This window comes from Heliconius melpomene, chromosome 5 (assembly GCF_056956725.1).
Source record: "Heliconius melpomene rosina isolate 202511_hmr_F chromosome 5, ASM5695672v1, whole genome shotgun sequence".
Classification (NCBI taxonomy): Eukaryota; Metazoa; Arthropoda; class Insecta; order Lepidoptera; family Nymphalidae; genus Heliconius; species Heliconius melpomene.
In genome coordinates, this window is record NC_140393.1 from 5,567,686 (window position 1) to 5,582,683 (window position 14,998).

General features: G+C 33.5%; 2 protein-coding genes across 6 annotated transcripts; both read left to right on the forward strand.

The window, feature by feature from the left end:
- The first annotated feature begins 2,358 nt into the window (after positions 1-2,358).
- Wdr33 (WD repeat domain 33) lies at positions 2,359-5,449 on the forward strand. The gene is made up of 2 exons (XM_085185829.1): positions 2,359-2,578; positions 2,671-5,449. The coding sequence occupies exon 2, from the start codon at positions 2,688-2,690 to the stop codon at positions 5,265-5,267; it is 2,580 nt and encodes an 859-aa protein (XP_085041955.1). The 5' UTR covers positions 2,359-2,578; positions 2,671-2,687; the 3' UTR covers positions 5,268-5,449.
- Positions 2,438-14,343, forward strand: smo (smoothened, frizzled class receptor). Of its 5 annotated transcripts, none has more exons than XM_085185832.1 (11): positions 2,438-2,578; positions 6,711-7,374; positions 7,841-8,054; positions 8,354-8,474; positions 8,552-8,630; positions 8,850-9,074; positions 9,462-9,663; positions 9,926-10,099; positions 10,605-10,826; positions 11,141-11,261; positions 11,614-14,343. In XM_085185832.1, the coding sequence occupies exons 2-11, from the start codon at positions 6,711-6,713 to the stop codon at positions 11,875-11,877; spliced, it is 2,286 nt and encodes a 761-aa protein (XP_085041958.1). In that variant the 5' UTR covers positions 2,438-2,578; the 3' UTR covers positions 11,878-14,343. The 5 variants fall into 5 exon arrangements, with proteins under 5 accessions (XP_085041958.1, XP_085041960.1, XP_085041956.1 ...); XM_085185834.1 differs by having other exon boundaries at positions 10,605-10,808; XM_085185830.1 differs by lacking the exon at positions 2,438-2,578 and adding an exon at positions 5,495-5,689.
- The last annotated feature ends 655 nt before the right edge of the window (positions 14,344-14,998 follow it).

Consider the following 14,998-nt stretch of genomic DNA (forward strand, 5'->3'; position numbering starts at 1 on the left):
GATTACGAAAACGTTTTAGGTTAAATGTTGCTACTAAAATGTCATTATTTATTAATTTCTTTTATATACAATTATTTTTATATATTTTTTTATATATACTATATTATATTATATATTTTTAATATACAGAATTTTATATAGTTTTTTCGCTGATCGCTCTTTAATAATATTTGATATATTTAATTACGGATTGAAATTAAAATTCCAAATTAAGTAAAATACATTAAAAAAGAGGGAATAATTTTACACTTACAGAATGGAAAAAGAAATTTAAAAATACAAAAAAAAAACATAAACGCGAAACTGACACGTAATAGCAAAATAATAAGGTTTAAAATTGGATGAAACTTGAGGTAAAAACCAGCTGGTTATGGGTTCGATCCCCACTCGAGGAGATGAAATATTTATTTAAATTAATATTTTCATTTCTTCGCTTTGGTGTCGAGGTAAAGCGCGGAGTTGAGTTCTGCCACTGAACACGCAATGCCTCTAGAATTCGGCAGAAAGTGGGAAACCTAGTGTAACAGAGTGTGACACTAGGTTCCCTCTGCCTACCCTGCTGTGTGTGGGAAACAGCGTGAAGCTGATTTATTTATTTTATTTTTTAAAATTGAAAGTAAGCACAGAGCACAATAGATTAATTTATTTATTTATTAGGAAGCCAACGCTACATACTACAAAAACAGGCCTTTAAACTTGTAACATAAACACAGTTATAAATATATAACTAGTACTTAAATTAAAATTAAATGTTAAAATTTTGCTACTGAATATAAATAAATAAATAAGGCCTTTATTCGCTGATCATTTCAGAATTTATGTTTGCATAACTAAAATAAAGTATACAATAAAAATTTAAGACTTAAAATTAAAAACATTTAAAAAGTAATTAATTTTAGCAGCCTGCACTACTGCTATATAGCTAAACATAAAACAAAAAAAAATAACAAAATACAAAACCAAAATTAAGATCTTAAAAAAAATTGTAAGCTCAGTTATGGATTCTTTATTACGTATATAAAATATTTTTTCTGTTGAGCTTTATACAAACGTAATCATTAAAAACATCAAATTCAGATTTTTGCGCAAATTTATTATCAACACTCAAAGCTCTATTAAGTAGTGGATTTAGGCCTCAATTTTTTGTAGCGAACCTCGTTTTGAAATTTTGGGTACATAATCTTGCATTCAATCTAAGGTTAATAATATTAAGTTTACCTAAAATCTTTGAACAATCAAGATACTAATTAGTGTAAAAAGTAAAGATCCGCAATATTTCTGCGATGAGATATTTTAACGTATTATAATATTTTAATAAGTCATCGTACTTCGTGATCTCTGGAAGATAACATTTTTAAAAACTTTTTTGAATTCGTTCTAATCAGTTTTTATGTGTTTCATAATATGGATTCCAGACAGTTGAACAGTATTCTAATTGACTCTTAATTAATGAATTAAATAAAATAATAACTGAACTGGAATTCTTAAGTCTAGTAGATCGAATAAAAAATCCCAATGTGCTTAAGATATACAAGTGTGAAGTGAACGTCGCAAGCCATTGTAACCGAACCTCTTTTAATAAATAATAAACATTAAGAAAGCTACGTCACGCTAAACAAAAAAACTCGGAATTGGTTAAAATCCACCGTCGTGGCGGCACAAGGGCGTGGCTGTAACGCGACGGTTGCGGGTTCGATCCCCAATCGAGGAAATTAAATATTTATTTACATTTTATATTTACATTTCTTCGTTCTGGTGTCGAGGCAGAGTTTTGTTTTAATTATCGATATAAAATAATAATCGATCAAATTGCATTAATGCATACATATAAAACTACTGTCGTCTCTTTTTTTCTTGCGGAACGTACTAAAATAGAGCAAGATGCAACTATATAAGTGTCAATGTAGGTATTAACAATAATATGATTTTTTCTTGGAATTTTCATAAAATTATATGTAAATAATATAGTTTAACTTCTGCATTTACATTTTAGAATCGCTTTTTCGTTTCATTGAGTGTTTAATACAAAAAAAAACGATGTTTGTAATTTTTCAATCAAATTCGCCTATTCTCGTCTCTTTTTTTCTTGCGGTACGTACTATAATAGAGCGAGATACAACTGCGCTAGTGTCGATGTAACTTGATTAGTGCTTACTGCTTACTCTCATGAAACTACGTATGTGAAATAATGGCTATGTGTACAGACACATAACCACAACGTAACATGTGTGTAGTTTCGAATAACCGCGTAGCTCAGAATCACGGCATAACTAGTTTCGACGACAGCCCGAAACTAGTTATGCCGTGACTTGGCTTGTAAGCAGTTTCTGAAACTAGTGACGCTACGTAACGCCCATGTCTATGACTAATGTTTTCATTTTTATCTATGGAAATAAACATGGCTGGCTTGGTTTGTTGGCTGTCTAGTTTTCGGTAGCATTCCGCTATTCTGTATAGTTTAGGTTATTTAGTTTGTGTTTATTTTTTTTCAAATAGTTTATTATTTGTGAGAAAAGTATTTTAACTGTGAATAGGACCCAGAAACGTATGATGTTACACTGCTGTCATTAAAAACAAGGTAAGCTAAATATGGATGCTGTAGAATATAATAGGCAAAGTAGATCCTTTTGTAAAAAATCTCGAATATAATTATACCATTTCTCTAATTAGGTATCGAAGTCTTAAACATGGATTTTGGACACCCTCCTCCGAATATGGGAATGCCTCCACCCGGCATGGGTGGACCGATGGGTCCTATGGGCCCGCCGGGTCGAAACATGATTCGCCATAACTTTAGACCTTTCAACTATCAAATGCGTTTTCCACCACAAGGCCCTCTGAATATGACTCAAGATGATTTTGATGGTAAACGTTTACGTAAATCTGTTATGCGAAAAACTGTAGACTATAATTCTGCGATAATTAAAGCTTTAGAATGTCGTGTGTGGCAAAGGGACTGGCGTGATAGGCATGCGTTGCAACCAGATGCAATGTACACACCTGATTTGTTACCACCACCTTCATATCCTGATAACCCAATAAATGCTGTAACCACTCGATTTGTTAAGACTGCAACCAATAAAATGAGATGTCCTATTTTTGCCGTTGCTTGGACGCCTGAAGGACGAAGACTTATAACAGGTGCATCTTCTGGAGAATTCACATTATGGAATGGATTAACTTTTAACTTTGAAACTATACTACAAGCCCATGATTCTCCTGTAAGATCTATGGTATGGTCCCATGGTGAAGGCTGGATGGTGACTGGAGACCATTCTGGCTTTATCAAGTATTGGCAAAGTAACATGAACAATGTCAAAATGTACCAAGCTCATAAGGAAGCTGTAAGAGGAATAAGTTTTAGTCCTAGTGACTCCAAAATAGTTACATGTTCTGATGATGGTACTTTGCGCATATTTGATTTTTACAGATGTCAAGAGGAAAGAATTTTAAGAGGACATGGTGCTGATGTAAAATGTGTGCAGTGGCACCCGACTAAAGCCCTTATTGTATCTGGCAGTAAAGATAATCAACAGCCCATTAAGTTATGGGACCCAAAATCAGGGACTGCATTATCTACACTTCATGCTCATAAATCGACTGTCATGGACCTTAAATGGAATGATAATGGAAATTGGTTAATAACTGCATCTCGGGATCATCTTTTAAAATTATTTGATATTCGTAAACTTGGAACAGAACTTCAAATTTTTAGGGGACACAAAAAAGAAGCTTCAAGTGTTGTATGGCACCCAAATCATGAGGGCTTATTTTGCTCTGGAGGATCAGATGGATCAATACTATTTTGGAATGTTGGTACTGATAAAGAAGTAGGTTGCATAGAGGGGGCTCATGAATCAATTGTTTGGACTATGGCGTGGCACCCACTAGGCCATATTTTGTGTTCTGGATCTAATGACCATACTTCTAAATTTTGGACCAGAAATCGTCCCGGTGATCAAATGAGAGATAAATATAATCTTAACACATTACCACCTGGTGTACAAGATGATAATGAACTTGAAGAACCAGCTGCCATTCCAGGCATGGGTCCTGAAGATAAAGTAGAAATATTCTCATCAGACACAGATAAAGTAATTCCAGGTTTAGATTTGGATACAACACTTATACCAATGGACTTTGAAAAGAAAGTTAAGAAAGTTCCTTATAGTAAACCTATACCTAGGAATTTCCAAGTTCAATGGAATCATGGTCCAACAGTGGATGATGATGCTGCTTTGACACAAGCGTTAGTAGAATCTGTTCCTGGTGCTGTACCACTTCAACAACTCAGCCCTACTGCTATTTTCGTCTATGGTAAGTTAATTCCTGTAGATCCTGGATCAAAACTAGAAAAAGCAATATCTGATGGACCTATCGCATTAAAGCGATATATAGCTACAGGGGAAATAGAAGAACTCGATGATATGATGCCACATTTAGAAGAAGATGCTGATGATGAGAATTTCCCTCCTTTTGAATATCCCACTCCAGAAGCTACTAATGAAGACGAAAATGAAAACTCTGAGAAAGATGAAAAGAAAGATAAAGAAAGTACTGAAAAGGAAGATTACCTTGATAATGAAATGGAAACTGATGAACAAAATCAAGAAGACTATAGTAATTATGATAATAATTCAGAAATGAATAATATGATGGCAATGGGACCAATCCCACCAATGGGAATGATGAGACCTCCAATAAATATGGGACCTATGAGGCCACCTATGGGGCCCCCTCCACTACATTCTATGCATATACCGCCACCTGGAATGCCACCACTAGGTGTCATGCCTCCAATGGGTGGCATGCCACATATGGGTCCCCCTATGGGTAATATGCCACCAATGTCTCAAAGACCACCCTTTCCAGACAATGGTTTTAATAAAGGCCATTATGAGAGTGGTTACAGTAGCAATCAATCATATTCCCAGGAAAATGATGAGTATAATGAAGAAGAGTCTTATGATCAAAATTATGAAGACGATAACTACAATGGTGAAGAAGATGGCGACAGTGAAAATTACTCAAGAAACCAAATGTGGAATAGTGGTTTTCGAGGACGAGGGCACGATCGCGGTAGAGGCATGGATAGAGGGAGAGGTGTTGATCGTGGAAGAGGTATGGATCGAGGCAGAGGGCGAGGTATGAATGGTTTCAATGGACGTAATATGCGTAGAGGTGGACCTCCTCGAGGATCTACTTGGACGCGTCGCGGTACTGGCGCAAATAGAATATTCAGGAGAGGAGGAAAACCTATGAACTAAAAATGATTTCAAAATGCATGAAACTAGACATTAAATGCTATTTGGAACTATTAAGTTATGTGTTAAGTGTAAGAGATTAAAAAGTGTTGGTGAATAAAAGGTTGTATATAATTTTTACTTACAGCTTGTATTTTATTTTTCGGAGTTAAAATAAAAGTCTTCATCTAATTTGTAAAAAAAAATTATTAGCTTCCTTGTGCAGGTCCCTTTTCGTCTTGCTGCTTAAACTGGTGAGTTGATTAGTTCTATTAATGTTATAATAACTTGTTGAACAAAAATAAAAAAATCTATTTATTTTAATATCAGGTAATTATAAGATGAGAAGAAAAGCTTACACACCAGACTGAAGACACTGAATGCAACTGAGCTGTAAATTGAAGACTTCACAGAGGTGCTGGTCATCTTTTATCACCATACTTATAGTAAGAATTTGGTAATTTTTGATTATGTTTAAAAATAAAGATATTTTTCTCAAATAAAAATTTGCCATATTCAGTAAGAAACTTGTTTATGTGGGATGAAATAAATGTTAAAATAAAAAATAGTAATGTCCAAGATAAATCCTTCCTTCTAACCTCTGAAATGAGTCAGTACAGCAAGTGACATTTATTTAGTTAGTAATACTTCTTTTTAACATTATTATTTACACTTTAAGTTTTTCTAGGATTTTTAATCACAAATTTATTTGTTTTAATATAATCCTACCTACCTATAATGTATACATCTATAATTTTTTTAACACTTTTATGTAATATGTTTCATATTGTTTTAAAATACAGAAAACTAAAATTTTACATTAATTATTTAAGTTCTGATGCGGTTATTTATATATGTTTTATTTTATATGCATTATGAATAAGATAACTAATTCAGATTTGTTTTAAAATTTTATATCATTATGAATTTAATAAAATATTTTTTTTTTGAATTTTTTTAGAATTGCAGAACTTTAACTCGTACATAATTATTACATTGAATGGATTTCTTTTGATCAAAAAAAATACTTCACAATACACATAGTATGCCTTTTACTTGATACACTTAGTGACATTACATAAAACTGTTACAAAACATTTAGATTAGAAGAAAAATAGTAATTTCGTACGGTTTGAAAATTGTGTCAACATGTTATATCCCTCAATCCATTTAAAGGATGTCTCCATGTACTGACGTCATTTTTTCCTTTTACCTTATGACTCTTGGACAGTAAAAAGAACTATTCTGTACTAAACGTTTTTGAAAAGTTAAAAAAAATAAACAATAAACAAATAATTGTGGAGAAATAAAATTATGGAAATTTACAGGGTTTCATTTGCTATCGCCCTCTACCTACATAAATAAAGATAAATTGAGAAATGAAATGTAGTTTTAATTTATTTTACTTTTTTTTTCTCCCTAAAAGCTTTATAAAGTGTGTTATTTATCACACTCTTTTTGTTACAGATGAAGCTTGCCCGATGGGTTTGTCAACTTATAACAATTTCTGTGTGTTGGGCGAGCCAATATGACAATGGAGGCGACAAAAATGCATTGGCAGCATCAGTTTCAGTAGAAAATACCACGATGCGTCTTGAACCTATAGAGGAGACGCCTAACTACAGACTGATAAAGTCAGAAAAAGGGACTCAATGGTTTCCAGAGCGAGAAATAAAACTAGATAGCTGCGTCAGACGAGCACAATGTGAACCACTCAATAAAACAACATGTCTTGGGGCAAAACTGTTATACAATAGCACAAGCATCCGCCTCACCTTTTACGACAGTCAGTATAAAATACAAAACCAACTGGAATTGTACAGGGAGTTGATTAACGTGCCAAAATGTTGGGCTGTCATACAGCCACTGCTCTGTGCCACGCTCATGCCGAACTGCGAAAGGATCCTCGGCCACGACATGGTATATTTGCCATCTTATGAAATGTGCAAAATAACTATGGAGCCATGTGCCATTTTGTATAATACTTCATATTTTCCGTCTTTTCTAAAATGTAACGCGACTTTGTTCCCGCCAAAATGCGAGAACGCTGCCAGAGAAATGAAGTTCAATACCACCGGCAAATGCTTAGCGCCTCTAATACACACTGATAAGAAGCTGCATTTTTATGAAGGTATGTAATTATGGTTTTTATTTTATAAATATAATTAATTGTAGTCATGATTTTTATTTTAATTTACAATTAAAATTATTCACTCGTTCTTAATATTTTTTTTGTTATTACACATCATAATTATAAATAACTGCAAAGTTCTAATTGCTTAGTGCTTGTCTTGAGGATCTACCGAATCTCGTATGTTCTTACTACTTGGACATTATTTAGCGTTTACGTAGTTGTTTTTCTCAGATTTATGCGGTGTCCCGCAAATAGCAGGGTAGGCAGGGGAATTTGGTGTTCTACCCACATTCCGATGATAATTCATTACCCGGAGTGGAAATCGAGCCGACAGCCGTCGCGTTTAAAGTCATATACTTGTGCCACTGGGCCACGACATCCTCATAAATAGTTTACAATATTACTTTAATTTGTATTTTATTGTATTCAAACAAATAGGTTTTTAAAAACTTTAAAATTTTAGGTATATCCGGTTGCGGTCTACCATGTCGAGATCCACTCTACACTGAGGACGAACATCAACAGATACATCGCTTGGTTGCCTGGGGTGCCGGGGTGTGCCTGGCTTTGAACCTACTGACTGTGGCAACGTTCCTTATAGACTGGCGAAGTGCTAATAAGTATCCTGCGCTGGTCATTTTCTATATAAACGTGTGTTTCGCCGTTGCTTCTATGGGGTAAGTTTTATTTGTTTATTGAATATTCTTTTGTAAAAATAGAAAAGAGAAAACTGTTGTTTTACTCATAATAGTTAAATATTTAATAGATACAATGAAGCCAGGTGCGACGCATGGGCATAAGCATGTGACTGTAAATGCGAGACGTTATTGGTTCGATTTCCACTTGAGTAATTGAAATATTTAATATTTTCATTTCCATGCTGTGGCAACAATAAAATATAACTAGTAAAACTTTCACTCTTGTTTCAAAAAAAAATATTTGTATTTAAATATTGCTATAATTTATTTGCTTACAGATGGCTTGTGCAATTTGGGGTAGGATCAAGAGATGATATAGTATGTTCTAAAGATGGCACCAGAAGACAGGGTGAACCATCCGCTGAAGAAAATTTATCTTGTGTCGTTGTTTTTGTGTTGGTACATATCCTTTTTTTTATAAACTATTTAAAAGCTTTTAAAAATATATATTTTGATAACAAAAGATTTTTTTACAGGTTTATTACTTCATGATGGCGGCTTGTGTGTGGTTTGTCATATTTACTTACGCGTGGCACATGAGCTTCAGAGCGCTAGGTAAGTTGGCAGATAAACTTTGGTTATATAAAATAGTGTGGAATACAGTTAAATGTATATATTAAAAGGTTGGCTTAAATTCTCCCCATCAAAACAATAATGTGCAACAATTTAACTTAAATTGAACGTTATTTAAGTTTCTTTTACGTTAAATAATGTTTCTTAAATTTATTATAAATTTCATGAATTACAATCTGGTATTATTGTTAATTTTTTAAGGTAAAATCCAAGATCGCATAGACAAAAAGGCAGCTTACTTCCATCTGGTCGCGTGGTCTCTACCATTAATATTAACCATCACAACTATGGCTTTCGGTGAAGTTGACGGGAACAGCGTGACAGGGGTGTGCTTCGTGGGTTACGTCAACCACCCTATGAGAGCTGGGTTGCTGTTGGCACCCCTGTCCATTGTTTTGGTACTGGGAGGATACTTCTTGCTTAGAGGTAAGTTTTTTTTAGATTCCCGTTTAGGTTGATAGAATTGAGTCAAGACTATCCACTTTCCACTTGAATTTGAAACATTGTGTTGAGTGGTGGAAGTCAGTATCTCACGTACAGTACAGTATACACAGTACAGTATACCAAAGCCAAAATGAAAATAATTTGTGTAATGTCTTCTGTATTGTAAATAAATATTTCTATTTATTTTAACTTTATGCAGTGTTATTTATACAAATCAAAGCAATTGAAATGTTAAATTGAAAAATATACATATACCAAGTGCCTAATTTATAGAAAAGCAATTTTATAAATATAGATTAGGTGAGACCTTATAAACATTAAAAATAGGATACATTTAATTTCTTATTCTTTATAATTTTTTATTTCCAGGCGTATTTTCCCTGATAGCAGTACGCGTGTCCAGCAAAGATGTGATATCACCGCGTGCCGCTAACAAAATAAGGCAGACCATAACTAGATGTTCCCTCACAGCCGCTTTAGTGGCGGTCTTCATTTGTGTCACGTTCGCCTGTCACGTGTACGAGTTCCGCAACGCTGACGCGTGGAAGGAGTCGTTCAAGAAGAATATCATGTAAGAGTTACAGAAGGGTTTTATTGTCATTTTGCGTTTCTTTTTGGAGCTTCATGCTGTATCTTGTGTGTGCTATATCCTGCTGTAACTTGTGTTTGCGCGGATTGACTTCCGCCACTCAACACACAAAGTCTCCAGAATTTGACAGAAGAATTGGAATGAAGTATCCTAATACTAGGTTTCCCTCCGCCTACTTGCTGTGTGCGGGATACAGCTTGAAGCTGGTTTATATTTTATTTAATTTACCTTAATTTATTTTCAGCTGTCGTCTAGAAGGTCTAAAGGACGGCAGTACCAGGGAGTGCGGGGCAGGTGCTCGGCCCTCAGTGTCAGTACTGCAGTTACGCCTGTTGTGTTGTTTTGCGGCGGGCGCGTTAATGGCGTCGTGGACGTGGACACCGGCCGCTGCTGCTGCTTGGAGACGTTATATGGCCAAGTTTGTGTTTAATTATATTTATATATAGATAGATGTATTTGTTGCATTGTGAGTTCATTGGTAGAACTCAATGCGGCAGGTTTGTCTTTTTACTAGAGAGAGGAAATGAAAAACCACTACCACTACATATATTTAAAGTAACTATAAAGGATGTTAATGAGTAAAATTTACTATTCTGTCCAAGAATATTTAAAGGATAAAACTTAAAGTATTAAAATCAATAAAGTTTCTTGCCAGATAGTTATTATACGAAACAATAAATCCTGTGAGTTATATATTGAAAAGAGTAACTAATATTTTTTTTTGTCAGCTGTTTCCAGTAAAATTGCTTTGAGAGTTGATTGTTCTGTTCATTCAACAGAGGTGTAGACACTAATCAAAATCGTGTGTATATCTATAGTAAAAAATATATATTAAAAAAATAGTCTACAACCCATAATGAAATGCAAACCAACCAACCCATGCAAATAAACATAGGATAAAGTATATTTCGATTTTGGAACAGGAAATGCGGCTGCTCAGTTGAAGCGGAAATGACCCGACGCGCGCGCAAACACGAACTAATAGCTCGCGCGTACAAACGACGCAACGAGTTCATAACGCGCGGTCGTCTCTCCATATCGCTGGGCGGCTCCAGGCAGGACCCTGTGGCCTTCTGTCTGGACAACACCTCACCCGTGGACTACCCGGACGACGGCAAGCATGAGAGGTGTGCCTCTATTCAATGGTGCTTTTATTATTTATTTATGGAGTTTTGTTATTGTCTTCTTTGAGAAATTTGTTATGGTGATGTGTGGTTTTGTGCAGCTATGTGTTATTGTGGGTTCGATTCTGATTTGGACAATTCATTGTATTTAAATTTTCTGCTCTGGTAATACAAAGTGTCTTCTCTGGTCACATTCTTTATAAAAAATTAAAAAACCAATGATGATCTGTAAGCATAAATAGAATCGATTTTATTAAACATGGTATACGTTATACGTTCCGCCACTTAATATACAATGTCTCGAATCTTAAAAACAATTTAAATTCTTATTACAGTGCGGAGCTATCCTCCTCGTGGGCGGCCAATTTGCCCCGTTTCGTTCGTCGTCGCGACGCACTAGTGCTGCCCGCGCACCACCACTCGCTCAGCTCTACGCCTGACCGACGTAATTCACAGGTAATATGTTATAATTTTAATATGATTTTTGCTAGGTTAGGCTGTGAGTGTGTAATAAAGGTTGTGTTGCTTATTTAATCCACTCTAATAATTTATTATCATAAATCTTGGCAATTACACGTACACTGAGTCCTGAAAGTACTAAAACAGTAAAAGTGTAAAACGTAACTCATTGATAACCTTTTATTTTATCTCTAGTTGGTTCATATACAACAGCTTTTCACTAGCCTATAAGAGAAGATATAAAGTCAATAGCAAAAAGTTTGCTATCTACATTTTTTTTGCTATCCAGTACTAGATTTATATTTCTTATTCTTACTAATAATATTCAATAATGATATATATTTTACAGGATTCCCAAATAAGCATCAGTCTACGTCACGTCTCAGTTGAATCACGTCGCAATTCGCTCGACAGCCAGCTCTCGGTTAAAATAGCGGAAATGAAAACGAAAGTGGGACGTCGAAGAACGAAACACAGTAAGGCGAAGCGAAAGCGAGCATCTCGTAAAGAGAGCACACCGTCCATAGAGAGTCAAATCAGTAGATATTGGTTACAAGCAGTAGCGGCCAACAACGACCCGTCCCGCGAGGAAGTTAAGTTTAGTTTTGATTAATGCGGTTTATATTTGTTTTAAGAAAAAATATTTTTTGTATGTATAGTAATGATTGATATTGAAATTGAATTGAAATTATTCATGGAATTACTGGACAACTAAGTCTAAGTATATAATGCTATAAATGCACAGGCAGCCATCACGATCTATTAAGCTTATGAACAAATTGTTCTAAAATATTAGCTTTTTATTACATTAAGGCGAAACGTAAACGAGCATTGCGTTGAGAAAGCACACCGTCCATTGAAAGCCAAATCAGTAGATTGAACTTATTTAGAAAACATATATTTTTAAGTTTTCTAAATAAATATTTTCCTTTCTTAGGTAATAAAATGGTACCGATTACATTTATACTGAATATTTGAAGAAATCATTACTAATTTTAGTACGAATACAAAAAAGAAATATACAAAATGCATAAAACGGTAGTTGAATTCTTAATAACCACTTGCAATATGTGCCTAAATACCGGCCGTCTTTAACTGATTTTTATATATGTAAATGTTATCATATAAACAATAAATATCTTAATATATTGCAGATAATTCTACATTAAATGCAATTTTAGTTAAGTTTTTTAAACTTCAACTGTTTAATATCAATAAATGTCGATAACAAAATCGATTTCGATTCAGTGAAGATTAGCTGTATAAATAATTGGTTAATATAAGGGTTACATTAAAAATTATGAAGCAGCTGTATGGAATATAATTATGTATGTAAATGAGTAATCATGACATATCTTTTTTTGTGATCTCGATTTTTGAACATTTTACTCAAATTTGATATCGAATAAAGAAACTAAATAATTTCTAAAGTTTTACAAGTATTAGTTTGATATTTTCGATAATATTTTGTTTTATAAATAGTTTATGCTATAATTAAGTTTAAGGAAATAAAAGTTCAAAGATGAATTTGCATCAACCCAAAGGTTTCCAGTGACTTTAAAGTTACTTAGTCTAGTTTAACGTCCTTATTTTACTGAACTATTAGGTTATTACTTATTTATACATTATACACCTAACACTATGCTTAAGATAAGACTGATTGGAATCTCTATATATTAACTTCTAACTGACACCATGACATTTATTATGCTTTTTTTTACTATAATACTTTTGTATTATGAATTATTAAAAAAAACAGTGCCATATCAATTCATGTTTAATCTGTTAAATGTTCTGAAAAAAAAAATTTTGCAATTAATATTTTTATTATTGTATTGATTCACGCTAGAAGAATTAAACTAATATTCATGTTTTTGAATATATAGATTAATATTTCTAATTGTAATGAATTGTAAGCTTTTTAGCAATTGTATGTGTAAATAAGATTTTTTGCTAAAAATAGTGTACAAATTATGGTTGTGATACCATTGACTTTGTATTTTTAAGAGCATTATTATATACATATTGTGAAAATATCATGATAAAGCTGTTTGCTGCTTATATAATTAGCTATATTCGATTATATCTTTCTATGAATAATACAATCTGGCCTACAACTTGGCGCAGTGACACAAGAGTGTGACTGTAAGAGCTATGGTTATGGGTTCAATTCTCATTCCTCGATCTGGTAACAAGGGAGAATGCGGCGTTTCAGGGAAAGGGGATGTCTTAACAGTGGGTGCCCTCTGCCTACCTTATTGGCGGGATACAGCTTAAAGCTAAACAAATACGATTCTTAACTCAAATGTTAATAAAGGCAGCTTTATTTTTTTTCTTAATAGTATGTGTTGTAGATTTATTTCTACTTTTATTAATATTTCCTCATCAACCTTCAATTTCAAGTCTTATAAATTTTATATATTACATTTATAAGAAATAAGTTTTATAAATGATTATACACACATTTGATTTTTCCTACTTGTAAATTACTGAAATGATAATAATCATTTCTTATTGTGCATTTATTTCAAAAATTGTTTCCTTTTCAACGTATTAAACTTTACAGTAGATTTATAAAGTTGATCTGTTTAAATATTTACTTTTATGTATTGTATTTAGAAGAAGGTGGATCGAACGTCGAATGAAATTACATTTGATGTATTATAAAAATATTTTGTGATATTTTTATGAAAATTCTACGGCAATAACATGATTAGGTACATTGAAATATGCATATATGTTGTCAACTCAGTTTGCCGTCTTCCAATAATAATATGCAGATTTGCTATCTCAACATAATTAAATAAATTAAAGCAAACGTAAAACGGCCATATTTATATTTTTATATTTACAATGTTACCCTATCGCCATGTCGGAATATTATTTTTGAAGTCCAAGAAAGTGGTTTGATGTGTTTGGAGAGATAGCATAACTGCATGAAACTCGAAGGTGTTATGTATAAGATATTAAAATATATTGTGTAAGTCTGTTCTAGCTTTAATTTCATTTCTACGCGCGTGTATTTTACCAATAATTTACAATTACTTATTAGGTTTACAAATAAATATTTAATAATGAAGCAATGTTCGTTTAATTACATTTGGTGTCAGAGGCCAACAACTTAAATTTTTTCAGATCTATTTGACAGATCGGACGCAAATGGTCAAAATAGGTAACCACGTAAGTGATGAACTTCGTATACAATATGGGGTGCCCCAAGGGAGTATTCTTGGGCCAACTTTGTTTCTAATTTTTATAAATGACCTTTGCAATCTAGTATACCAAATTCAAAAATCGTTACGTACGCAGACGACACTGCAATAACTTTTTATGAAGATTCCTGGTCGGAAATCCAAACAGTGGCTCAAACTGGTATAACACTTGTCCTTAATTGGCTACGCTCTCACACACTTACGCTCAATATTGACAAAACTAAATTTATCACTTTTTCTTCCAAACTAACCTTCCAACCCAAAAATCCTATTACCCTCATAGCCATCTCATGCATCACACAATTTGGGCACAATTGCCAGTGCTCACAGATAGCTTCGGTAAACAATATAAAGTACTTGGGTATTATTTTGGACAAGACATTAAATTTTAAAGCTCACGTGGAAGCCCTAACTGGCAGAATACGAAAATTAATTTTTATTTTTAGGACACTTCGATACGTTGCGAATCAATTTATTGTACGCAATGTCTATTATGCACTCGGTCGATCTGTAGTGTCTTAT

What these genes read in the sequence shown, in the direction of transcription:
- smo (XM_085185830.1), top strand. Translation starts at nt 5,624, where the DNA reads ATGCAACTGAGCTGTAAATTGAAGACTTCACAGAGGTGCTGGTCATCT. An exon ending in TCGTTCAAGAAGAATATCAT is followed by an intron (nt 9,664 to 9,925) that starts GTAAGAGTTACA and finishes ATTTATTTTCAG; the next exon opens with CTGTCGTCTAGAAGGTCTAA. An exon ending in TGGAGACGTTATATGGCCAA is followed by an intron (nt 10,100 to 10,604) that starts GTTTGTGTTTAA and finishes ATTTTGGAACAG; the next exon opens with GAAATGCGGCTGCTCAGTTG.
- Wdr33 (XM_085185829.1), top strand. Translation starts at nt 2,688, where the DNA reads ATGGATTTTGGACACCCTCCTCCGAATATGGGAATGCCTCCACCCGGC.